At 42.1% G+C, this 27,678-nt stretch overlaps 1 protein-coding gene across 1 annotated transcript in view; it reads right to left on the bottom strand.

Moving 5' to 3' along the window:
• The window catches only part of CDC73 (cell division cycle 73), a 96,320-nt gene extending 70,520 nt beyond the window's left edge, over window positions 1-25,800 (bottom strand). Inside the window, exons 1-7 of the mRNA XM_055144348.1 lie at window positions 25,615-25,800; window positions 23,179-23,284; window positions 18,707-18,776; window positions 14,907-14,969; window positions 14,772-14,824; window positions 10,264-10,352; window positions 347-563 (exon numbers count right to left, since the gene is read on the bottom strand). Of these exons, the coding sequence (XP_055000323.1) occupies window positions 347-563; window positions 10,264-10,352; window positions 14,772-14,824; window positions 14,907-14,969; window positions 18,707-18,776; window positions 23,179-23,284; window positions 25,615-25,745 (729 nt within the window). The 5' untranslated portion in view covers window positions 25,746-25,800. The remainder of the gene's footprint in view (window positions 1-346; window positions 564-10,263; window positions 10,353-14,771; window positions 14,825-14,906; window positions 14,970-18,706; window positions 18,777-23,178; window positions 23,285-25,614) is intronic.
• Window positions 25,801-27,678: the final 1,878 nt, after the last annotated feature.

Raw genomic sequence — 27,678 nt, 5'->3', positions numbered from 1 at the left:
ACCCAACAAATGATTGCTACTACCAAGTTCTCAGGGTTATGTGGGAAAATTAATGATAAGAGAGTCTGCCTATCCATTAGGCTGAAGCAAAACATTGCTCAACAAGAAAACCAAGCCACAAATGCATGTATAAAACACGAAATGTGTCATTTTCCCCCAGTGTCTCTGACGACCTAAAACCAACCATAAACGACAATAAAATGATAAATACGGCCACTTAGAAATCCACATTAATGGTTCTTCAGAGATATAACCTGAAACCTGCCCTTAAAGTAACCAATTCCATGACCAACCAATCATAAATTAAACACATGGATACTAATGAATGAGTAGAATATTTAATTACCTTTCCTGTGCTCTGTAAGATAGTTGTTCGTGTCCTCCACACTCTCTCCCTGCTGACAATATCTCGGGTCACATCTACCTCAGCATCCACAAAACTTCTCTGTTTAAGGGCAGTTATATCATCATCTAAGTCAGTCTTGATAGTAGATCTTTTCTTAGCCATAATTTTGGCTTTGATTGCAGCAATTTTTTCCACTGACATTGCTTCAGACAAAGACCTAAAAGCATTATTTTTTTAAAGTGTCATAGCAGGACTATTGAGGACATAAATACATAGTTACACTTTAAGTTCTGATCAAAAAAAAAGCACTGTAAGTGGTAATAATTAACTTTATTTCCTTTAATCTATACAATTCACATACTTTGTATTTTGTATTTATGCCTGATATGCAAGAGTTTTATAGTCTACAGTTTTGCAAATCAGTAGTTTCTTTAAAGAGTCAATGCAATAAAATTCTTTACATTTTTATCTCCCACTACCCCACCAAAAAAGCAGGACTTAAGAAGTAATTTCTTTATATTTTCTATTTGCAATCCCCCACCCCCCAACCCCATCCCTACCCACAGCTATAAATTTGCACACATAGCCCATCTTGGAACAGGAATAAAAATTTCATTTTATAAAGAATTCAAAGCTTTGGTTTTCCTTGTTTTCTCAAGGTTTTAAACCTGTGTAATAGTGTACAATATTAATTTTGTAGATGACAAGAGTTTTTATATGCCACAGAAATATTTTTTTTACTGTCTGGAAAATGAAACCACCTTTGAACCCCCTCCCCAGCTTTTACCTGACTTTCAAATAACAGGTAAAGTAGCAAAAGAAGATTATGCTTTCAGAATTTATTTTTTAAAGACAACACTAAAATTATAGATTTTATTAAAATGATAATAAAAAACTGTAGTGTTTTCATGATGTACAATGGTAAATAAAAGTTTAGAAGTGTTTGGGTACCTTAACAGTTGACAAAATTATAAGTCTAATCACAAGATGAAAATCTTGAAATACGTTTAAACAACATCAGGAAAAAGGACAGGAATTCCTGCAGGTTTAAATATGCAGGTAGTATTATAAAGTATACTGTACTACTTATATTAGGTATAAAGGTACTCTATAGGAGGTGTAGCTAATATCTGATTCATTTTATATAGTAGTGTTCAACTTTCTTAAAATGAAAGGCATACCAGCATGCCTTGAGCCAATTTCTAATATTTTTCTAAATTATATTCAAACACGAATTGGACTTTGAATCATTGGAACTTAGGCGCCATGATGAAACAAATGGAATAGGTAAAGACTCCTGACTTAGTACAACCAGTCACAAACAAGAGAGGCCTTTATATGCCACAGAAATAGACACAGAAGTAGACATTTGATTTTCAAGCAGTAAGGGACAGGGCTGACAAATGAAAACTAAATGAAGTGAGGTATACGAATGCCACAGTGTAATATCCTGAAAATGTCTGCATGACATAGGGAGAACCCACACAAAATTAAACGGACTCCCTGATTTAGAAAACGGAAGCTGAAAAAACAAAGCAATACAGTGGCTAAAATTCACAGGACAGCACACCTAGTAGCCCTACACAAAAAAAAAAGTTCCTTAGAACAAGAGTTTTAAGCAGCTGTCCATGGTGCTGGTACACAGATTAATTTCTTGTGTAAGGCTAAAACAAACTATCTTGTTCAATTTAGATCAATGGTTTTCAATTATCAGGCTACAACTTAAAAAAAAATACACAGACACACAAAGGTCACTACATTGAAATATTCCAATAAAATACTAATTATAATCAGTTCAGTGGCATTAGGGAAATTAATGATAGGCCTAGCACCATCACAGAATTGTGATAAGGAAGTCAACACCCAGAATTCACACAGGGTACAGAATAGTAGTCATTCCCACTTGCCGCATTAAAATTTTTCCATCATGGAATACTAGAGAACCAAGAACTGCCTTATTACAACAATAGGTGGAAAATACTTACCCTAATTGAGCACTATTTAAACAACAAATTTTAAAAGTCCAAGACCCAAATGAGCAAGTTACATGTACTATCCAAAAATAATGCTATAGAAAACTCAGAAAAATACAAAAATATGCAGCATTCAACAAAATGCAAAGTATCTAATCTCCAGAAAAAGGGATGTAAAGGAACAAAAAGTGTATGTATTTATATACATATATTTACACACATATATACATATACACACATATATATGCCAGAATAAGCTAAACCAAAACCAACTTTAACAAAGATGTAGGATTAGCAAAAATATTAAGATCATCTGTTCAACAAAGTAAACACATTGTATGCCATTTAACAGTTAATCTGCAGATGTTTTAAACTACAAAATATGTGGGATTACAGAAGAAAGTATTAGTGAGACACACAAACTAAGCAATATGAATAGGGAAAAAAGGAATTCAAAAAAAGAGCAAAATCAGTTCTTGGACATCTTTAAGAGAAGTATGAGTAGCTGAACTTCAAAAAGAGAGCAACAAACTCTGAAGAAACAATGTGCAAAATTTCCAGTGAAAATTATGAACCCTAAATTTTTCTCAAGAAGCTCAACATACGTTGAGAAAAGAACCATAAAGCAAATTTCCCTAAATCAATGGTACGGCATCAGCAACTGGGAAAAAAAAATTTAGGTTGTCAAAGAAAATAAATGGCTCATTTCACAAATACTGCTAAGGAAACTTATCAGAAACAGTTTGATTAAGAAGGTATTTTTATAAGGACTTTTAAGAGAGTAAACAGAATTATACTCAGTAAAGAGGGAAGACAAAATTAAAATTTTTCAGAAATTTGGAGGCTGGAGAGATTGTAAAGCAGACAGGATACTAGCCTTGCACATGTCATATCTGCATTTGAGCCCCAGAATCCCACATGGTTTCCAGAGCACTGCCAGGAGTGACTCCTAAGTCCAGAGCCAGGACGTTGGGTCACACCCTGAGAATTGCAGGGTGTGACCCAAACCAAAATACAAAACAGAAAAAAAAAACCATCAACTCTAAACCAACCATTAAAATAACTATAACCAGCAGTAAGTAAAAATAAGAACTAAAACCAATATTCCTTCCCAAAACAAGCCAAAAAAAGGTAAAGAATGAGAGGCCCCAAAAAAGGCAAATAGCCACACTAAAATTAACCACATGAATAATCACATTCAAATAGGCCTGGCCTATGTGAAACTCTCAATGATCCCCAGTAAAGCAACAAAGAAAATGGTTTAAACATACAAAGAAAAACCTAATCAGATAAAACTACAAATGTAAGGGCATAAGGTGCCTCTGGCAGGTCAACCTGTACCTTCGGGGTTAATGCATCAGCAGCCTGATGATGCCTTCTGGCTTCCTGATACCCCAAAACTGCTGCTGTGCCTTTGGCCAGACCCCAATAACTTGAGAAATTAAATGCCCAAAAGTTAGGCATGTGGGAGTCACACCCACAAACCACCTCCGGCTCAGCTACACAAGCTCATTTTTCAGCCTTGCTTCAGAGACCCATAAATAATTATAAAATAACTCAAAAGAGATCAAAAGCCATAGATCTCAGACCCACCAAGGCTGAACAGACCAGGGTAAACTGGAGGGGGGCAGGACAGCCCAGTGCCTGCCCAAGCAGAACTCTCAGCAGCCACTTGCTTTCACAATCCAAAATCGCTGTCATTCCCTAGCTTGACTCCACCATCTCAGGATGAATCTCACCAAGACATTATCTACTAAAACTCTGGGTATGCGGGTTCTGTGACTGAAATCTCCAGGCTTTCTCGGAGTTGGGATGGGCTATTTCCACCCACTTCCTAATACTCCTGAATGCACTGGGAGTCACCCCCACAACGAATTTCAGTGCCACCATGTAGCCTGGTGGCAAGCAGAGACCCCCACAGTTGCCAGCTTCCACAATCCAAAAGCACTGCCATAAATGATGGAGGATAGCTGTTGCATCATTGTGTGACTGAAACCCAATCATGAACAGTTTTATAATGGTCTATCTCACAGATATTCAACAAAAAGTTTTTTTTAAAAAAAAAGTAATGTGGAGTTCATGCCTGCTTCAGTCAGCTTAATCAGTGTCTGCATAAATAACAGTACTCCTACATTAAAAAAAAAACTTGCAAATTCATTTAGATTTCAATACCAGCTCAATAATTTTTTTAAAGAAGACAATGACTTGACAAGAATCAGGGATAAACGCAGGAAATGCAATGCATATATGTGGTGCTGAGTTCTTTACCCAAAACCACACACAAACCACATAAGAACTTTACTATTTTGACTTTTTACTATGGACCAATTTGACTATTAGACCATCAGCAGGATACACTAGTTTCACATGTAAAAGGGAAAAAAAAATTTAGCAAGACAATGTACCTATGATCAAAAAAGCCTGTTTCAATATACTCCAAAGTAAATTTAAGTCATATTGTACTATACCCACTGTCAGACATAAATACATAAATAGGATATTTGTAACCAAAAAAAAAAAGAAAAAAATCAAGATGATTCCCAAACATTTGGAAAGTAAATAATTTACTTGTGAAAATATCCTGAACCAAAGAAAAAAAATCACATGGGAAACAAAAAAAAGTTAAGAGAATAGAAAATAAAAATACAATCTATTAAAACGAGCAATTATTAAAGTATACTTTTACAACTTAAATCATGGACTCGAGCAACAGTATAGCAGACAGTGCACTTGCCTTGCATGTAACTGACCTAGGTCCAATCCCTGGCACCCCATTGGGTCCCCTAAACATAGTCAGGAATGATTCTTGAACACCAGGTATAACACAAAAACAAGTAAAATCAGTGACCTCAACTGTGACCTTAACAGACTATTAAAATGTTTGACACTAAAGAGAAATAGAATATGGGCCAAAGTGATAGTGATTCCTGAGAGCAGAGTCAGAATGGATGTCTTGAGCAGAGCTGGGTGTGCCCTGCATCAAAGGAAAAACCTAAAAAAGACACTGAAGAATTAAAAAGAGAGAAAACCCTAATCTAGTTCTCTGAGATAAGCAGTAAAATTGATCAACTTTAAGTGAGACCAATAATGAAATCAGAGATGACACAACAAAAGCACAAGTAACTAGTAAATTCTCTCAAAAGCACTGAGGAAATAGTAATCTTAAATTCCAGCTTCTTAAAATGTGTGACACAATCCCTTAGAGTCTCTTAGAGTAAATGTGGAGGTTATTAAGTATTTTTAAATAAATTTATAATTGGGGTGAGAGAGACCTTACAGCAGGTAAGGCCCTTGCTTTACACCTGACCAACCCAGGTTCCATCCCTGGCATCACATACTGCCCCAAGCACCACCACAAGTAATCCCTGTAGAGACGTGAGTAAGCTGAATACAGCAATGCACATTCTCAAAATGCACATTATGATTATGGTGGTATTTGAAATGCTAATTTAATGATAACCACTTGACATCTGAAGCCTCAGGTAATTCCCTCCCCACTGTGGGTATGTATAGACTGAATCTTCTGTAAGTAAGATTCCTACAGAATCTTACTCTTCTGTAAGAGTATCACTTTGAAGATCATCTAATTTCTATTCTGCTTGGCCTCTCTCTTGCACTCTTTATTCACTCTGACAAAACAAGCTGAGATATTACAAAGTAGATATGTGGTAAATATCCAAGAGTCACTGTTTTTTAAGTGACAACTGAGGAAGTGACATGTCAATCTAACACCCTCCAAGGAACTGAGTTCAAGGAACAATCATATTAGCAAGCTTGGAAGCAGATTCCTTCCCAGTCAAGTCTATAAAAGACCACAGTTATAGCCAACAACAGGGTCAGAGGTTGTAGCCCCACGACAGTCCCAGAAGCAAAGCAGTTGCCTAAATCATCCCAAGGCTCCAGACACACAGAAATAATTGGTCTGTTGTTTAGCCAGCCAATTTTGGGTAATCTGCTATGAAATGATAGTGATTATTAAAATGATCAGGAAGAGTTTATTGGGAGCTGGAGCAATAGCACAGCAGGTAGGGCGTTTGCCTTGCACGTGGCCAACCCGGATTCGATTCCCAGCATCCCGTATGGTCCCTGGAGCACCGCCAGGAGTAATTCCTGAGTGCAGAACCAGGAGTAACCCCTGAGTACCGAAGGGTGTGTGACCCAAAAAGAAATAACAAAATAAAGAAGATTTTATTCATAAAATTCTATTCTCCCCAAAGAGCAATGCACTTGAAAGAAAAAGGAATAGATGATCACTGAAATAGAGAACAGGAGAAACATCTACCAATAGCCAACATTCCTTTCTAATAAGTGCTCAGCAGGAGCTAGGGAGATAGCTCTAAGCACTTTGAGCCCACGCTTTCCATGCAGGAGGCTAGTACTGCAATCTCCTAACGCCCAGGAGTGAGAAGCCCCCAAGCACATGCACATGCACATACACGTGGGGGAGAGGGATGGAGCAAAATGTAAAGTAAAAAAGGTATTTCCTCAATTATTAAAGGGTACCTTAAAAAAACCTAACACTTAATGTTTATATAAAATTAAATGCTTTTACCAAGAATGAGGAAAAGGACTGCCTAATCCCATATTCCCACATCAATATTGATTAAGCCAGTGTAGTGAGGCAAGAAAAGACACTGAAAAGAATGGGGGAAAAAAAATAATTATTTTATGTGTAGACAATTGTGTCAGAAAAGCCAATTAAATTTATGGTGGAGGGGAGGAATTGTAGGTATTAATCAATGAAGTAGGTATTATTACAGGATACTAGCTTTTGCACAAAACTCAACTATATTTCTGTACTAGCAATAAGCACTAAACTATGTCTCTTTACCACATACACTGCACCAGAAAGTATGAAATACTTAGCAATAAAAAAAAAAAAACATAAAGGATCTGCAAGCTGAAACAAAAGTAAATTAAAATCCTACAGATTTTCCTACTACTGGGGAAATATTTCCTGTTCACAAGTCAGAAGGCTGAGTAAGATGTCAGTTCCCATCAAACTGGCTTACAGAGTCCCACCAAAATCCCAGGAGGCCTTCCTCTAGGAAAATAGCACATTCATTACAAAAACCAGATGGAAATGCAAAGACTACCTAAATACCAAAAACACCCCTTTCCAGAAGAACAAGAAGGCAAACTGCACCTCACTGTGTAACAGTAGTAAAAACACTGTGGTGCTGGCCAAGCAGACAGCTGCAAATGGAACAGATGAGGCAAGAAACAGATCTACCTATGAATGAAATACAAGTGATTAGCTACATAGGCACAAAGACAATTTCTTGGAGACTAATGATACTAACTATCCATATTCGCACATAAAAGAGAATGTGTGATAAAATTCCCATCTCATAAAAGAGAAATGAACTCTGGGGTGGGATGTGGCACAGCAGTAAAGTAAAAGCATTGAATGTACTGATTCCTGGGTTCAATACTCAGCAACCCACCAAGAGTAAGCTTTAAGCTATTCAATGTACCATATATAGAAACAGTATCTGAAAGCAGATCACAAAAGTATATTTAAAATATAACCTCTAATATTCCTAAAGAAAATACAAAGTGATGTTCAAAAAGGGCTTCTTCCCTGGGCCAGATCGATAGTAAAGCGTCCTGGCCGACCTGCTGACCTGAGTTCAATCCCAGGCAAGCCATTATGGCACCCCCCTCACTACTGTCAGTAGTTATTCTTGAAAACAGAGTTAGTCCTAAACAAAGCCAGGTGTGTTCCCTTGTCACTCTACCAGGACAATAAGCAGAGACTGGAAATGTTAACACTGTTGCAACTACATTATCTGATACTATAATAAAGTGCTACTTCTATCAATAAAGCTGTATTATTTATTTCCTTTCCTCTCCCGGGTATATATCCAAAATGAAAGAAATCAAATCTATGCAAAAATTTGTATACATACATCGTAGTTTTAATGGCAACAGCCAAAACACAGCATAAAAATCATCTATCAACAGGTGACTGAGAAAACACTGATAAAGCCATAGAGTGGAATAGTGCTTGACAATAAAAAAAATAAAAAAGAATGTCTAGGCTGTAATGTGGCTCAACGTAAAACTCACAATCTGCATGGAGGAGGAGCTGTGTCCAAGCACTGGTACCAAGACAACAAAAACACTTTACCACTGAAACAACCAACACTATAAATGAATTTGAAAATAATTAAGCTAAATGATAAAAAAAAAAGTGAAGACAACATAATTCCTCTTAAATTTAATTCTAGAAAAAAATGTCCCTATAGTAATAATGGGTCACTGGTTGTCTGAGAGGAATGGAATTCATTGAAAGGTATACAGGAAAATACAGGGATGAGTCTATGCTCATTTTAATTATGATTTCACAAAAACACAAACATTTTAAATGTATCCACTTTTATAATTTAAATGCATAATATTTGTTGTCAGTTATCCTCAATAAAGCTTTTACAAATCTGCATTCAAATTTTAAGTTCAAATATACTTTCCACAAGAAGCACATTATGCCATGGAAGAAAATCGTAAGTTACAGTAAATACAATGATAATCAGGGGTTAAACCAGAGAGGCCTAGGTTCAATCTACATGGTCCCAAGCACCAAGCCTGGAGTGACCAGCTGACCAACCACTCCCACTCCCTCCCACTCCATACGCCTGCCTCACACTATGAGGGATGACCCTGCCTCCAAAAATCAACCAGGGGTGAACAATACAATCAATGCCACAAGCCAATCCAGGCCAGGGCATTCATTTACAATAAGAGTAATCTACCACAGAAGAATTAAATGATGCCTGTCAGGATGGCAGGCTGGCAGCATGATACAGGGAGTCTGGGGACAGTGTGGAGCGAAGTTGACACTGGTGGGTGATGGGTGCTGCAATACTATATATTGAAAACTCAACTATGAATACCTTTGTAAATACTTTAAAGTTTTAGGGGCTGGAGCGATAGCACAGCGGGTAGGACGTTTGCCTTGCACACGGCTGATCCTGGTTCAATTCCCAGCATCCCATATGGTCCTCCGAGCACCACCAGGAGTTATTCCTGAGTGCATGAGCCAGGAGTAACCCCTGTGCATCTCTGGGTGTGACCCGAAAGAAAAAAAAAGTTTTAAACAACTGCAAAAAAGAAGTGTAAACTGGCAAAGCAAAATACATTTAGCTGGATATACAGTGGGTAAGACTCATGCCTTGCAAGCAACTGTTCTGGATTCCATCCCCAGCGTCACACATGGTTCCCTGAAGTGATTCCTGAGCCAGAAATAAGTCCAGAGCACAACAGCATGTGGCCAAACACCCCCGCCTCCCCCCACCCCCGACACACACACACCCCAAAAAAGGTAAGGCTAGGGGAGAGAAGGCCGAGAGAAAGCACAAGGATTAAGGTGTGTGTCTTGCATACAGTCAACCCTGGTTCAATCCCCAGCACCCCATATATGGTACAAACACTGCCACAAGTGATTCATGAGCAGAGCCAGGAGCAAGTCCTAAGCACAAGGAGGTGTGGCGAGAAAAAGAAAAAATAAAACATTAAACATATAACACATTACAGAAAAAATCTGCAGACTTCTATTAAACAGCAAGAAATTACACGATGAACTGAGTGGCTTTGGAGCAGAGAGTGTACAGCACTCGCCTTGCATGTGATACCACATGTGGTCCCCTGCCCCACCAGGAATGATCCCTAAGTACAGGAGTAGGAGAAAGCCCTGAGTACACCTGCCTGTGCTTCCCTCCACCCACACCCCCCCAAAAAAAAGGGGCTGAAATTATGGAGTAAAATTTAAGATCAAAATGGTAACAGAACCAAGACCACTTTCCAGAAAGCATACCCAGAGCACAGGTAAAAAGCCCCCTATCGATAATAAAAGGTCGATGCACACGTAGATGGCATATTCAAATCCACTTTGCAGTAACAGATACCTAAACTGCCTGTTTTGTACTGAAGAAAAATTCTTACCTGATCTGCTCGGTCTGCACAATTCCTTCTTTGTGACCCTCCAAGCGAGCCGCCAGTCTCTCCTTATCAAGACGCACACACTCTTCATCCTGAAAAATCAGCACTTGTTAGTGAAAAATTCTGTTCAACTTTTACAGCCAAAGAGAAAAAAACTGCACATAATTTTTCCTCATTGAAGTTTCAACCTCTACAGTTCCAGACAACACTAGCTTTTAAGTCAACTTTAAGATTACTTTTAGTTACATAAAGGCAGCAATAATAAATGTATGTTGAATCACGTAAAATTAGAACAGACTAAAGCTTACCAAAAGACTTGCAAAACTTTTTTTATAGTTAAGTACTCATTTCCTTATAATACAGATAGATACTATACCACAAATAAATCGTCTTCAAGAGATTATATCACTAAAGATAAAGAGAAATCTCATCATTTTCACTTGAGAGCAACATTTTTTCTTTTGTTGTCCCAGGTTCTGAATCTCTGAGCATAGTAAGAAATTTAAGAAGTAAAACCTTAGGCATTTTCAGAGTAATTAACTCAAAATAGGATTTTCTGTCAACATGCCCCATGGGCCACTTATATGAATTCAACCTCAGCTCTCAGCTTTGATCTATCTAATTTACAGATAAGAATTTCAAGTAAAAAATTCAGCTTCGGGGCTGGAGTGATAAACAGTGCAGTAAGTAAGGTGTTTGCCTTGCACCCAGATGACAGGGGTTCGATCCCATATGTCACCAAGCCCTCCAGGAGTGATCCCTGGGAGCCAAGAGTAAGCCCTGAACACTGCTGAGTGTGGCCCAAAAACAAAAAAAATCAGTTTTGATAGTATTTGGTTACAATTACAATTACAATAAAGTCACTGTCACTGTCATGCCGTTGCTCATCGATTTGTTCGAGCAGGCACCAGTAATGTCTCTCATTGTGAGACTTATTGTTACTGTTTTTGGCATATTCAATACACCACAGGTAGCTTGCTGGGCCCTCCAAGAGGGGCGGAGGAATCGAACACGGGCCGGCCGTGTGAAAGGTGAACACCCTAGCGCTGTGCTATCGCTCCAGCCCATTACAACAAAGTAATTGAGCTAATTCAATATTCGATGATTGAGAAAACTAAGGATTACAGTGTCTATGGCTGATGGAATATGATAAAAAAAAAAGAGCTGCTCTCTAGTTAGTCCCACACTTTAAAAATTCTAACACATTATTCAAATTAATTCAAGAATAATTAACAAATATACTGCATTTCTGCCATTCATAATAAAAGATATGACAATTACCCAAAGAAGTGCAGATTAAATCCCTGCCCTGAAGATTTCTCTCTCCTACTACAGTCCCTTGCAGGTCCTCAAGTAATTTATTTTAAAGTTACAAAGACCACAGAAACAATACAGTGGGAAGGTGCTTGCCTTGCATGCAATGAAGGCATGGGTTCTATCCCAGCATCCCATACAGTCTCCCAAGCACCACCAGAAGTAATCTTCTGAGGTTTGTCGGGTGTGGCAAAAAAAAAAAAACCACAAAAATTAAAATAAAAAACTATATATGCTGTATAAATAAATTTCATTATGATCTTTGCGACTAACCTTTCAATTTACTATGATACTAGAAAACTAGCATTCCTAAGCTTTACAGTTATTCCAAATATTTTCAGGTTTTTCCAAGTAAGTTTCAGGTTTTCCCTAAGTAACTCACTTTTGTACGAGTCACAACTTCTCTTAAGCATAGAATTGGGGAGATTTTCCAATTTACTGCTACACAATCCAAGCCCAGCAGTGAAATGGCCAGAGGTCAAACTACCTAGACTCTAAATCTGTTTCTGTAAAACTTAGCAAGTCATTAACTCCTTCTTAGCCTGTGATCAGAGATAACATACATAGTACCACAAACCTCAATGTGAATGGTGGTGATTACACAGCACTGCACTGCAGCACTGTCGTCCCATTGTTCATCGATTTGCTGGAGCAGGCACCAGTAACTTCGCCATTGTGAGACTTATTGTTACTGTTTTTGGCATATCAAATACACCACAGGTAGTTTGCCAGGCTCTGCCATGCAGGCGGGATACTCTCGGTAGCTTGCTGGGCTCTCCGAGAAGGACAGAGGAATTGAACCTGGGTCAGCTGCGTCAAAGCAAACACCCTACCCGCTGTGCTATCACTCCAGTCCAGTGATTCCATATATCAATATTAACTATAGAGACCATCACCTACAGAGGAACAACAAGGAACTAATCTTCATTATTACCTTTGTAACAGCAGTAACAATGGCAATGTGTCATATTCTTCTCAGATAAAAATATGTTATTTTTAGTCAAGGAAAGGGCTCCAGGAGTTAAGAGCACAAGTACTGCATGACCCTTTTCCACCAGTGCCTGATACTCAAAGTATAGTTGGTTGTAGACCCAGAGAACTGCCACGTGTGTGTGGGAGTGGGGTGAGGAGTGGGGTCAACAATTTTTGCATCAAATTCTATAACAGATTCTACTGTAGTGATTTAATCAACTTTGTCTCTTTTAACAGTGCTTAATATTTTGAAATGTCACCCTTAAGCGGCGCGTGGGGACCACGTGGTGGAGGGGGTTCAAGTTCAGGGTTCCAGCATGCAAAGCATGCACCCCTGTCCATTGAGTGATCTCCCCAGTACCAACAGTTACCTTTCTTATGATTATATAACAGGCAAAAAGTACAACTCTTTTGATTTGCTATCTTTATTGACTGTGATGCCAGGATCGAAACCAGGGACTTATATATGCAGAGCATTCACCCTACCATTGAACTACATCCCTGGCCCTCTATTTGAATTTTAAATAAAATGAAATAAAATGATATATGACTTCTTGTAAAGTTCAAGTTAATGATAGTATATGAAACATCCTGCTCTTCATGTTGGTTTTGAACCCATTTTTATTTCATCCATATTTAGCAATATTCTGAACATTCCACTCAATAGCCCTTTCCCTTCACTGTTGTTGCAATCACTGGGCTCACTCACATGCCTGGCTGGATGCTACAAGATTACCTATAACCTGACATGTGAATTTCTATGTTTTGGGGGCCCACACCACCTACACTGAGGGGTCCATAAACAGTGCTGGAATCCGAACTACGGTCACAGTCATGCCACACGATAAGTAAGCACGTTAACCTTTGAACTATCTGGTCCTGATAGATATTTTAAGAAGAAACTGCAATAAACACGTATTGCAGTTCAAGATCTTAAGAATGAAACTGATTTCCACACCATCTTATTCCAAGGGAAGGCAAACTACAACCCAAGCCCAAATCTGGCTGACCATCATATCTGTAAAACTTCCTGAAACACAGTTACACTTGTTCACATTTGTACAGCCAACGCCCGTGTTTGCACCATAATAGGTGCAAACAACAACTCTAGTTGGGCAGGGACTAAGTAGCCCACAAAGTCTAAAATATTTACTGTCTGATATTTTACAGTAAAATAGTTATTGTAAATTTTTATAGGAAGGTTTTCGACAAGAGAGATACAGCTCAATGGGTTGAAGAGCATGCTCTGCATTGAGACCTGTTTTAATCTCAACAACCACACACGCCCTTGAGCACTGCCAGGAGTGATCTCCGAGTACTAAGATGGGAATATTGCGTCAGTTGTCACTGAGCGCGTGGTCCAGTAAATCTTCCTGACCTCAGTTCTAATCCAACACTGTCTTCAAGGCCGGAGCAATAGTACAGTGAGTAGAGCATTTGCCTTGCAGACAACCAACCTGAGTTCAATCCCCAGCAGATCCCCAGCATCCCATATGGCCTCACAACACCGCAGAGTAATTCCTGAGTGCAAAGCCAGGAGTAATCAAGTAACCCCTGAGCACTGCTGTTTTGCTGGGACACAAAATCCACCAAAGGGGAAAAAAAAAACCTGTCTTCATTATTACTAAAAAGGTAGGCCTGATAATATAGTTCACAGACTAAAGCACGTTTCACATGCAAGAAGTCCAAGATTCTATCCCTGACAGACAACGTAAGGTTTCCCAAAGTGGCAGCCTCCCAGCACAGAGCAAGGAGTAGGACCTGTGCAGCTCCAATTGTGGCCCAAACCACACCAATAAAATATAAGACTATAAAAGCAAAGAACATACATAAAATTTATTAACTTAACCTCACAGCTTTTACATACGAGTTTGGATTCCTTTTATTTGTCTGGGGCACACACCAAGTGGTGCTCACAAGCTTACTACTGGCTCTGCACTCAAGGATCACTTCTGGCAGGAGTCGGGGGGCCATTATGTGATACAGTCATGGAATCTGAGTTAATAATGTGCAAGGCAAGAGCCCTACCCACTCTACTATTGCTCTGGCCCCTACAGTAAGAATTCCTAAATTACAATTCAAGCAACTTCTTCTTTCCATTACAAACAAATTTTTCCAGAAAATTCACAGTAGTACTGTAATCAAGGAATTCTTACGTAAACACAATTCCAGTTCAGCAGATACGATTTTAAAATTCAGTAGGCATCATTTTAAAATTCCTTTACCTCAATTCGTGGTTTTTTTGCTTCTGCTAAAACTTCATCGGCAGCTCGTTTGACTATAAGAACAAAAAATATTATTAGTACAGTGTGTAAACAGGTTTGTGAAATTCAAATATAAAAACTTATGACTATACATACCTTGGGTAGATCTCTGAAGACCTATTTCTAGAGGAGCACTTCTGTCTATACTTGCCGATGTTGCTGAAGATTTAAGAAGATTTTAATGAGAAAACCAGTATTTGAGCAATTATTACATTAGTAAAATGTTCAAGATTTGTTAGATTCTTATTTTTCTACATAGTGATTTCTCTTTGTAAAAATAAGAAAGTCTGTAAGAGCAAATTCTTTAATTTCCCCATCCACTTTTTTTCTTCGCTTCACTTTCTGCAATGACCAGGGCTCACACATAACCCTGGCTGGATGCCTAAACATTTTTCTTCTGGAGTTCATGGAGAGTCGCCTGGTGTTCGAAGACATTCTGTTGTGGCTCCAGCCAGAATGTGAAGCCTTTTCTATTTTGTGCAGTGCTGGGGATGGAACCCAAGGCTTCACACATGAGGCATGCTATCTACCACTGAGTCACATCCTAGTACCTTTAAGTATTTTTACTTTACTATCTTTTTCTTCTGTTTTGTTTGGTTTTGATGGATTGTTTTGTTTTGTTTTTATTTTTGAGCCACCCACCAGTGCTCAGGACTTATTCCTGGCTCTGCACTACTGGCAGGGCTTGGGGAACCATAAATGGTACTGGAAATTGAAACCAAGGTTCATGCCCTACCTGCTGTACAAGCCTTCAAATTAAATCATCTAGTTCCTGAGTTACACAAAACAATGTAACTGTAACAAAGAACAGAAACTGTCCCCCATCCACTTACTTTCTATCACTGTATGTAAGCACTGTTTTTGTCTCATTAAAGAACTTCGCAGAATTTTCTGTAGAAACCATAAGTTTAAAATTATGATTTTATGCCTACCCCTGCTTTTTTGAAAAGCATAAAAAGGAAGTATACTAAACCTTGCTTTTTGGTTCCTGAAATATACCAAGTGGTGCTAGGAGTCACTGCTGAGGCGCTGAAAAACTACACATTATATGAGTCAACCCACAACTCCAAATAGAAATGCATGGTTTCCAGTCCTTGGAGCTGCCTCTTGCCTATTTTCTTAAACATTATCCAATAATCCATCCGTATCAATATATGAATATCATTTAAGTCTCAGTATACATGAGATGAACTATGCTTTGGCCAGTCTATGGAGAGTTCAGGAGAGTTCAATACTAACAGTTTGATACTACAATGTAACAATGAATTAACTTCGTGTTGGGGTGGGGGGCAGGAGGGGGGTCAAACCCAGGATCTCACACACTTATGTCAAGTGTTCTACCTCTAAGCTATATCCAAAGCTGTGAGTTCAATTTTTATATATAGATACAGGCATATATGCATACGTAGACAAACACCATAAATATATACTTATGCATATATACACATTTGGTTTCATACATTTCCATATACAACTCTTTTTTTTTTTTTTTTTTTTTTGCTTTTTGGGTCACACCTGGCGATGCACAGGGGTTACTCCTGGCTCTGCACTCAGGAATTACCCCTGGCCGTGCTCAGGGGACCATATGGGATGCTGGGATTTGAACCCGGGTCGGCCGCGTGCAAGGCAAACGCCCTACCCGCTGTGCTATCTCTCCAGCCCCTCCATATACAACTCTTAGATAAAAGATTAGAGAATTTCTATGTTAAATCTGTAATAATAATTTACTATCGAATTTTTCTCAGTGGAGGTTACTACAAAGTGATACTACAAAAGCAAACTGTAAATTAGATAAAGCGGATTGTTTCCTCATAGACTCATCCCTCCCTTATTAGTGACGTTGCTGTGACCAGGGGTTCACACATCAGATTCTGGTACTTACACACGAAGTCATGTTCCTTTACTCAGCATCTAAAAGACTTACTGTTCTAAATATTGGGCACATAATACCACCTGCCTCCTTAAAAGTTTATCCTCTAAGGGCTGGAGCGATAGCACAGCAGGTAGGGCATTTGCCTTGCACTCGGCCAACCTGGGTTCGATCCCCAGCACCCCATATGGTCCCCTGAGCACCGCCAGGAGTTAATTCCTGAGTGCAGAGCCAGGAGTAACCCCTGAGCATCACCAGGTGTGACCCAAAAAGCCAAAAACAAAAAAGTTTACCCTCTAGTGACAGTCTATGTAAGTAAAGGCACACAATATATATGTAAGCAAATAAATGTATAATTTCAAGTTACAAGGCACTTTGTGAAAAATAAATGACAATACGATATATGCACAAGGGTACAAAGCAATTAATTCTAGGACAGTCAAATAAATTCTCTGATGAAACATTTGAACTCGAGCACTGATATGAATGAGATGTAGGGCTGGAGCTACAGTAGAGCAGGTAAGGAGACTCTAACAGATCACATAAGCAGGATAGAGGGTTTGAGACTTATACAACAGCTGATGGCACACAGGGCGGCTGTGAGTGGGTAAGAGACACAATCGAATATACAGGTCTCTGAAAAATAGGTCACTCTAACCAGCAGTCTGAGACTCCACCACAGAAAACAAGGGTTAGCAAGAATCCCAAGAGGAAGGATGGAACAAGGTGGGAGTAGACAATATTTGCTAATAGGCTGTAAACTGTCTGAGAGAAAAGAAATCCAAAAGGTCTCCAGGTTAAGCCAAGCATAACACAATCAAAACAGTTTCCTGAGATGGGAATGTACAGAACAAACTTGCTAAGTTTGTTTTGCTCGAGGGGAGAATGGAGGGAAGGGGAGTTTTATTTTGTAAATATTCAATGTCTGATTTTTATTCAGTATCAAAAGAAAGATGTGACAGAAATTAAGAAACATGGAACTCAAGAAGGTCAGTAATGGAGATTGGAGAAGTGGGCAAATAAAAGGAGGTGGTCACTGAGTACAAAGGAAAAACTGTCTGGTGCCCTAGGTGTCAAAAGAACAGAGGCATCCCAAAAGGAAGAAGTCAGCAGTATCAGATAACGCTGAGAGATCAAGGAAGCGCTGGATATGAGAGACCAAAGTTTCGCCAATCCAGTCTACACTGATGCCATGAGAAGGATTTTAGTAATTTGGACAGAAAGACAGACCAAAGTGAATTGGAAAGTGAATCAGAGGGAAAGAGGAGGGAGCATGGAGAGGGATGGAGAGAGGGCTCAACAGGAAAGATGCTTTGCATGCAAGAGGCCCAGGTCTGATCAGGAGTGCTGAGCCACACCACAGCCCCCACACCCAAGCATTAAGCAGGTGTGGTCCACAAAAATAAAACTAAACATAAAACACACTCACATACATGTAAGGAAACAGTAAGGGAATAAGTCCTGAAAGACTACCTACAAAACTGACTCTAGGGGACCAAAGCGATAGTACAGCAGAGAGGATGATTGCTTTGCACACAGCTGACCCAGGTTCAATCCCCAGCATTCCATATGGTCCGCAGAGCCCACCAGGAGTGAACCCTGAGTGGAGAGCCAGGAGTAAGCCCTAAGCACTGCCAGGTGTGACCCCAAAACTAACCAATCAATAAATTAAGGGGCTGGAGCAATAGCACAGCGGGTAGGGCATTTGCCTTGCACGAGGCCGACCCGGGTTCGATTCCCAGCATCCCGTATGGTCCCCTGAGCACTGCCAGGAGTAACTTCTGAGTGCATAAGCCAGGAGTAACCCCTGTGCATTGCAAGGTGTGACCCAAAAAGCAAAAAAATAAAAAATAACAATAATAAAGAAATTAACTACTAACGGGTGAAGGTGTGGGAATGAGAAGAGACAGAGTCAGTGGTGGAGGGTTAACACTGGTGGTGGGTTTGTTACAGTAAATGATGTTGGACTAAATCACAAACTACTGCAAACCATGATGTTTGAAAGCAAAATATAACAATCACTCACATGCTTCACCATTGAGATATCCAAGTAGATCTTTTCTGTCAGGTCTTCTAACCACAGGTATATTTTCAGTCTAAAGTCAAAAATTTTAAATAGTTATTACTCAAAAAGTTGTAAGAAACTTGACAAGGATAAAAATCATGTGTCTGAATTTTATTATAACATGCCTGATAATGGAGCATTTTTAGAAATCCACGCTAAAAGAACCTAATAAAACTTTTAAAGTTTTTAAGCGTATTACCTTCCAGTCAAATTTTTTCCTGAAATTATAATAACGTACATAAGATTATTACTACAAATGAACCAGGAACCCTCCATCTATCTACTCCTACCCTAAGACCCCCCCAAACTAACTTTAACATTTAATTTTATCCATGATAATTTGTATACTGGGGGCTAATACCTTTTAAGTTTATTTCTTACTCATTTGATGCAATAATTCTCAAGTGCTTTCTTTTCTCAGACAAAATCGGAGTTCAAAATACTGAACTCTTTCAAGTAAGTTAGGCATTAGCACTGCAGCACTGTCATCTCATTGTTCATTGATTTGCTTGAGCGGGCACCAGTAAAGTCTCCATTGGGAGACTTCTTGTTACTGTTTTTGGCATATCGAATACACCACGGGTAGCTTGCCAGGCTCTGCCATTCAGGTGGGATAGTCTCTGTAGCTTGCTGGGCTCTCTGAGAAGGATGGAGGAATCAAACCCGGGTCGGCCGCATGCAAGGCAAATGCCCTACCCACTGTGCTATCTTTGGGCATTACAACCAAATAAAGGGGAAAAGAGAGATTAAATAGAAAATCATTAAAAGTTGCTTATCTTCCACATTAAATAACTTTCTTTAAAGTGCATTATTAATTCATCAAGAGTGAGAACTAAGATATAATCCAAGAAAATACATTTGTTAATATAGATAATGGTCTTTTAATTTCCTACAGTAGTCATCTGTAAAAAGGTACGGAGGGGCAAAAGTTACTTAGTCTAAGTACCAAATCATATATGGGCCATAAAAAAACTAATGAATTCTTTAACAAAATAATTTTCCTTATTTTTAATAATGTAAACATGCAGCTCTCAACTGCTAGTTCATGAACCAATGCTGATCTACTAATGTAATATGTTGAAAAGGGCTGAAGAGATAGCATGGAGGTGCTTGCTTTGCATGTAGCTGACTGTGATTTGATACCAGTACCACATACTCCATCCTCTCACCATCTGTGTCATCTCTGCCCACCCATCAGGAAGCCAGAAGCAGCTGAAAAGCACTGCCAGGTGCTCAAAACCTATATAAATAATAAAAAGGCTGAAAATGGGGACGAGAGATCACTCAAGTGACCAGGCATGCCTAGAATGCTCAAAGCCATAATTTTAATCCCCAGCAGCCCATGCCAGCCTCCCACCCCAAACATCCCTGGGTGTGGCCCAGTGGCTGCGCACCACAGAGCACTGCCTTCCCATGGGGGGGGAGGGAGGAGGGGGAGGTGAAAACCACTGGAGTAAACAGGTGATTACAGAAGAAGCTGGTGGCTATAAGATTCTATAGTCAAAAATCTATTTGTTTCTAAATAGAATCAACAATAAAATGGGAAGAAGTCTTACTGTCTTTGGCTGAATACTAATCATATTTCACAGCATCAAAATTTCTGCGCCACTTGAAAGACATGATCTATGACGACTTAATGTATTATTTACAGGTTTTACATTTTAACTTCTGCTTACAAACATTTTTTAAGAATCCACGAGGTTTGTCTGGTTGCTCACTTTAAAAACTAATGCAGGGATCTGAAAGAGGCTCAGTATCTTAAAGCCAAGTGCAAGAGCTAGAGTCCAAGCAATTCTCAGAGCTTTGATTTCCTGGGTCCCAGCAATCCTGACAGCTCTACTGCTGGAAATCGCAGCAAAAAGAGTTTGCTGGAAGTAATTCAGTACAGCACTTAGAAAGCAGCAAGAGCCAGCATGTGGCCCTGAGTTCAATCCTGGGCCATCAAGTGAGCCCCATGTGTGTGCCAGCCCCACTGCTTCCAAAGATGGGACTCTCTCCTCGGAGCAGTGGGACAATAAGACTCACTACTTTTCTAATTTAGTTTCCAAATCTGATACCACAAATCTCATCACTTGATCACTAATGAATTATGCACACATGGAGCCAAATGAAAAAAAAAAAACGTCTATCACAGAGTTGTAAAAACTTGAGAAATGGTATGTGTGCTCCTAAGTGCAAATTAGACAAAGGAGTAAGGGGGTGGGAGTATAAAGACATTCAGACTGTCCTTTTAGTCAAGTAGTTAAGAATTAAATCTTAGGATGCCTAGGGTCTACAGGCAAGGGTCTTACAGTCCTCAGTAATAACTATCACTTTCCTAGCTAGCAGTAATGTGCTACACCATTCCCCAAGCACATGACATCAAAATTGAAATCAGGCATCAGAATTATCTTTATTGCCCGGGGAAGCTTAAATTACCCGACCCTCAAATAACTTGAGAATAGAGGACAGAATCAAAATTCCTTGTACAAATCTTTTTTAACTGGAGATGACCCACTCAGAAAAATAACTGACATCATGGGCCCTTTAAGCAGATTCCTGCAATCGCTGAGCTCAGTGCAACAGCACCAGGGGTGGTGTGAAGTTACCATAGCAGCCCAGCATCTACCACAGTCAACTGGATAGGGCTGTGATTCAATAGAGCATCTTGACACTTCCTTACCTCTCTCTCAACCAGAAATACAGTCATGGATGATCCGAAGTGTTGCATGCATGTTTAATTTTTTAAATGATAACTTTATGTCTTTTATGGTAATAATTTTTAGACCAAAAACAGTAACAACAAATCTCACAATGAAGACGTTACTGGTGCCCGCTAGAGCAAATCAATGAACAACGGGAGGACAGTGCTACCCGCATTTTAGGTAATCATGGCATACCTAACTTAATTTATTTTTCCTATTTTTATAAGTTACATAGTTCACCTATAGCTTAGGTAACTTTTCAAATTGTCCAAAGTCAGAAAGAAAGAAAGAAAGAAAGAAAGAAAGAAAGAAAGAAAGAAAGAAAGAAAGAAAGAAAGAAAGAAAGAAAGAAAGAAAGAAAGAAAGAAAGAGAGAAAGAGAAAGAGAGAAAGAGAAAGAGAGAAAGAAAGAAAGAAAGAAAGAAAGAAAGAAAGAAAGAAAGAAAGAAAGAAAGAAAGAAAGAAAGAAAGAAAGAAGGAAGGAAGGAGAGAGAGAGAGAGAGAGAGAGAGAGAGAGAGAGAGAGAGAGAGAGAGAGAGAGAGAGAGAGACAGCGAGAAAGAAAGCAAGAAATCCCAATGCATCTCTTAGGGAAAAATCCAGAGACAGAAGCTAATCCAGATGTTAAGGTGCATGCTTTGCCTGCGCCCAGCCCTAGTTCAATCCCCAGCACAAGGCCCCAAAGCATCACCTGACAAGAATCCTGGAAGGCCCAGAGTCTAAGCAGTACCACATCCTGGGGCCACAGCACTGAACAACAGCCCTGCCAGGAATACCCCAGGAGCACCATTTGGGAGAGTCCCCTACACCCACTCCACAAATGCTGTCCAGGACCAACTGCACTAACTCGGGTTTTCCGGGTCTGGTGCTCAGGGGCTGCTCCCTGTGCAATGCTGGGGACTGTTCCCAGCATTATCTAAGAACCAGAGGGTTCTGGGGATCAAATTCAGGCAACCTAAAAGTAAAGGCTCCATCCAGCACAGTTAGCTGTCTCCAGTCCCCCTTTTCAGTTTTTAAAACACTTGGTAACATAATTCAGGATAAGTTCTGCATTTTAACCTACTATTTCCCAGTCCCAAATAGTTTTACCCTACTTGCTCAACATATATTTGACACTAAATACATCTCTCTGGAAAGCAGTGTTCAAACACTTATATGCAGATTAACGGTAAAATACTAAAAATGAATTCTATCAATAAAAGATTTTTGCATTTACTCCCTTGCTTAAAAAAAAATTTAAATGCTAATTTTCATTCTTTCTCATGAAAAATAAAACCTCATGATAACAACAGTTCTAAATAATATGATCATTCCACAAATTAACACATTTTTAATAGCCCTGCAAAAAGCTCTGAAACTTTTTGGGTCACACCTGGTGATGCTCAGGGGTTACTCCTGGCTCTGCACCCAGGAATTAATCCTGGCAGAGCTCAGGGACTATAGGAGATACCAGAGATTGAACCAAGGTAGGCAGCATGCCAGATAAACACCCTACCCACTGTGCCTATTGCTCCAGCCCCTCTAAAACTTTTGTTGTTGTAAACATCCTCCATACTTTAGCAAAAACATCAGATTTAAAATCTGCATGATCATTAATTTTGAACCACACGGTGATTTTGACATCAATTTTAAAAGTTAATTTTGACTTTCATAGGCATTACTCTCAATCCTTACAATCCATGAGGAAAATCAGCTGTGCCAAATTATACCCGCCATTAAATTTCTTAAATCAAAAAATGAGTTCTACTTACGGCCGCACGTCGGACATAAACGGGATGAGAAAGGTGCACATTATTAAGCAGAAACAAGATAGAATCCAATGTGTAGTACTCTCTAGGTTGGCCTTCCTTTCCAGTTCTGAAAAAAATAAACATAGAAGTCTTACTGACAATTCAATTTAGATATATTCATTTGTTGATAGCCACTCTGCTATCCAACAATAGATTTAACATAGCTAGAAAGAATACAAAAAAGTATGCACAATGCTAAGTGGAAATGTCATGGGGAAAAAAACGACCACAAAAGCTGGAAATGATTGAAGGCATGACATAACAAGGGCATGCAATAGCAGGTGGGAGGTGGGCACTCTTAAGCTTTTCCCCTCAAGAGCCCTTCACTCAAGAAATTGGGTGGTCCTAGGGACACAGACTATAAAATAGGCATACAAATCACTGATATTAATAAATGTTTTTAAAAATTGAGAGGAGGTCTGTAGTGGGGAATACACCAGCAGTGCTGAGGAGTTACACCTGTTCTGTGCTCAGGGCCCAACACTAACATAAGCTACTGAACTATCTCTCCTTTAAAGAAAACTGCTTTCTTTAAAGCAATTTTTTTTTTCTGTTAGAAATTAGGCACGGGTGCCAAAAATACAGTACAGTAAGACGGTTGCGTCGCATGAAGCAGACCAAGGTTCAATCCCTAACATCCTTATACCTTTGGTCCCCTGAGACCGCCAGGTATGACCCAAAAACAAAAGCAAACAAGCCAAAGGAAGGTATTTTATACTCTGTTCAGAATTTGACACAAATTAGATTCGGGGCTTTCTCAATGAGAAGAGAACCCTAATCAGCTACAAACTGGAAAGCACCCATGGAATTTGTAAAACAAACTGTGAGAAGCTCAAGTATTCCTTGCGGCAATTTTTGGAGGAATCTCTCCTGTTTCCTTAGAAAGGTGTCCTAAGCGGGATGCCGCTGAACAAACTCCATCACATTCTTAGCAACCACAACAATGAACTTCAGAAGCCCGGTCCTTATGACATCCGCCAGACTAGCCCTAGGATGTCGAACCAGAACGAACTCCACCCCTGCTAAAACAGTCTCATTGAGGGATGCAAATTCGTAGTGCAAGAAGCCACTTACTCCCACAAACGTGAGCGCCCCATCCCTGCCGGGGCTCACCGAGCGCGGTCAATGCCACTTCCCCCGCGCTGCTCCACTCGCCGCCCGCTGGGTCTCCGCCCTGCAGCGCCACTCACCAACCATTTCAGACCCCCGCTCCGACCCTCCGAGGCTGCTCTGTTCATTCGTTTAACCCACCCACAAAAAGACCTGTCGTACCGTCTACGGCCCGAACCACAAGTTTATTCCTAACACCCCAAGTCAAGGGACCTGCTCCCCTCTTGGAGTGAGAAAGCGAGAGCGCGGGTGACATGACTGGGGTTGGAACACTGTACGCCTCAAACTCCGGCGTGAAGAACTTTGCAAGTCCGTGGCAGAAAAATAAATAAATACAACCCTAGCAGGCAGTCCTTACCACGGTCTGTGCAAAAGCCATTCTAACTCAATTAACCCTAAGGCAAGAACCAGGGTCCTGTAGATTCTTCCTAAAGCCCGGACCGAGCCGCGAAACCTGGAGTCCCGCATTGTTTCAAAGGAGGCGGCGGGGCGGATCCGCCGCCACCGTGTCCGCGGACACCCTCGTGCCAGGGCCTCAGCAACATTTCCTCCGGCCAAACCAACCCCCCTTCCCCCGGGCCAAACCCAGCAGCCACCCACCCGACTGCACCTCCCCTGCCTGCCCCCGAACTTTCCGCGGCGGGACCGCGGCTCCTGCTCATTCAAACCCAACGAGAGCGAGAAGTTCCGGCCCGAGGTTCGAACGATGCGAAAGAAACTCTCCCCACCCCCCCGCCGAGGGGAAAGACCCTGGGGCACGGGAACGATCGGACCCTCGAGGAGGCCACGGCTCCCCAGCGTTTCCCCGGCCCAGCCCCTCCCAGGGGTCACCCCCACGCCAGCCCGCGTCTCGGACCCGCGCCCCCGGGGCACCGCCGCGGGAGCGCCCCCGCCCCTGACTCGGCCGGGCCGGCTTCCCGCCGCTCTCTCGGGGGGCTGCTGGGGCGGGGGGCCACGGGGACCCCCGACGGGCGCCGAGAGGAAGCCCAAGGGGCGGGCGGGCCGGCCGCAGAGCCTCGCGCCCACAGACAAAACTCGCCCAGCACAAAGCGCCGGCGGGGAGCGCCCGGGGCCCCCCGCGCCCCTTCCCCGCCCCCCGCGCCGCTCGCCCCTCGCCCTCCGCGCCCACTCCCGCAACTTCGGGGGCGGCGAGGAGAAACTTTTCGCCCCCCGCGGCCCGCCCTGAGGGAAACGGGGGAGGGGGCGGCGGAGAGGGCGTCCGGGGGCGCCCGAGTCCGCGGGACCGCCGCCCAGCCCCCCGCGCGCCGCGGCCCGGCGCCCACTCACCCCCACACCACATAGTTGGTCTTGACGTTCTTGGGCCAGGAGAACTCGCCGAAGATCACTTCGTCCCCCTTCACCACGATCTCCTTCTTCTGGATGTTGTACTGTCGCAGGACGCTGAGCACGTCCGCCATCTTCCGCCCCCCCCTCGCCGCCCGCCGGCCCCGGCCGCCGCCGCCGCCGCCGCCGCCGCCGCCGCTGCCGCGCCCGCCTCCTCCGGGCCCGGCCGCCGCGCCCGCTTCCGCCGCCGCCGCCGCCGCCGCCGCCGCGAGCCGCCAGCAGCCGCACAGGCAGCCGAACTCGCCCACGCCAGCAGCGCCAGCAGCCTCCCCCGCGCCGAGGACCCCACGCTACCCGCCGAGGCCCCGCCGCCGGCTGTCCGCGGAGAACGCCTGACTGCGCGCCGCGCCGCCGCGCGGGCCGCCGCCGCTAGGGGGAGCCGCCGCGGGAAACGCCGCTCCCCGCCTCCCCGCGGGCCTGACGCCGACTCCCCGGCCCGCGACTCCGAGCGCCGGGACGACGCGCCCACGCACGGAGGGACGTCCGGGAACGTTGCCGGGTGCGCGCGCGCCGCAGACGCGCCCCCCCTCGCCCCGCCCCCGCGGCGGGCGCCCGTGGCGGCAGCAGGTGCGCGCGCACCTGCGCCGTGGGGGCTCCAGCTCCGTCCCGGGCGCGCGCGCCGAGCGCCCCCGGCTACCCCCGGGACCGTGAGCCGGGGCGTTCCCCACTCCCTGGGGAGAAGGTCTGATAAGCTTTGCACAAAGCCGGCGTGATCTTCCCTTCAGGTTAGGATCCCGGCCGAGAAAAAGGTCTCTAGGTCTCGGTGATCACTTGAAGCCCCTTTGGATGGTCGAGGATGGTGGGGGGAGAGATGTGGTTTGAAAGTGGGATTTTTTTTTTCTGGTTTGTTTTTTGTTCTTTGGGTTTTTTTTGTTTGTCTGTCTGTTTAATGGAAAAGAGCCCCTGCATGGAAAGGGATCCAAGGCACTCTTCTATGTTAACTGCCATTTATTTGAACTTAAACTTGACCAAACCACCTTCTCAGAGCATCAACTGGCCAAGTGGAAATGGATTTAAGAAAAAGTCAAAGTTTCTAGGAAATCAGATTCTGTCTGATTATGTCTTCCCCACCCCACCCCTCCAAGGTGGTTCTTTCTCCATCGTGACTCCCCTCTGCTTCCCTGCCAAAGGACTATTGTGGGGGGTTCAAACAGGAAATCATCCCATGGTGAAATAATAAAATCATCACTGCCATTATCCCTCTCTGTTAAAGAGGCTAGCCAAATATGAGATTGACGAGAGAAAAAAATTCAGATTGTTGTTAACATCTATATAGGAAATACCTAGCAGAGCTGAATACCACAATAGTTTAAAGTTTTTAACAACTTGAGATCGGGCTTAAGAATCAAGCCCAAGAATCAAACCAAGGAATCAAACACAGGCCTTGAACAAAGCTGACTTGCGTTCAGTCCCTGGGCACCATATGTGGTCCCTAAGCACTGCCAGGAGTGATGGAGCACAGAGCCAAGAGTAAGCCCTGAGCACAGCTAAGTGTGACCCAACAAAAACAACACAACAACCCACTCCACCCCACTCCACCTTGCAAAAAAAGTCATTTTTCTAGCCATTCACTTAATAGGAATTGCTATCAAGTGTCCTAAAGGAACACAGTGGGTGAGGTGCTTGCTTGCCTTGCACCGGGCTAAACCAGGTTTAAGCTCTGGTACCAAAAATGCACCCCACCCTCAACATCACCAGGAATGATCCTGGAGTGCAGAGCCAGGTAAACCCTCAGGGTTACATGTGTGTAACCCTCTCCCACCAAAAAAAAATCTAAGAAGAATTGCTAACAATTCTCAGTTTAAAATCATCTAAAATGAGCCTGAGCAATAGTACAACAGGTAGGACACTTGCCTTGCATGCAGCCAACCCAGGTTCAATCCCCAGTATCCCACATGGTCCCCTGAGCCCCCAGGAGGATTGATTCCTGGGTGCAGAGATGAGAGTAATCTCTGAGCACAGTCAGATGTGGCCCAAAAGCCTATTATTTTATTTAGTTAAATAAAA

The sequence above is a fragment of the Sorex araneus genome, chromosome 7 (genome assembly GCF_027595985.1).
Source record: "Sorex araneus isolate mSorAra2 chromosome 7, mSorAra2.pri, whole genome shotgun sequence".
In the NCBI taxonomy this organism is placed as follows: domain Eukaryota; kingdom Metazoa; phylum Chordata; class Mammalia; order Eulipotyphla; family Soricidae; genus Sorex; species Sorex araneus.
This window is presented reverse-complemented; position numbering and strand designations above follow the sequence as displayed.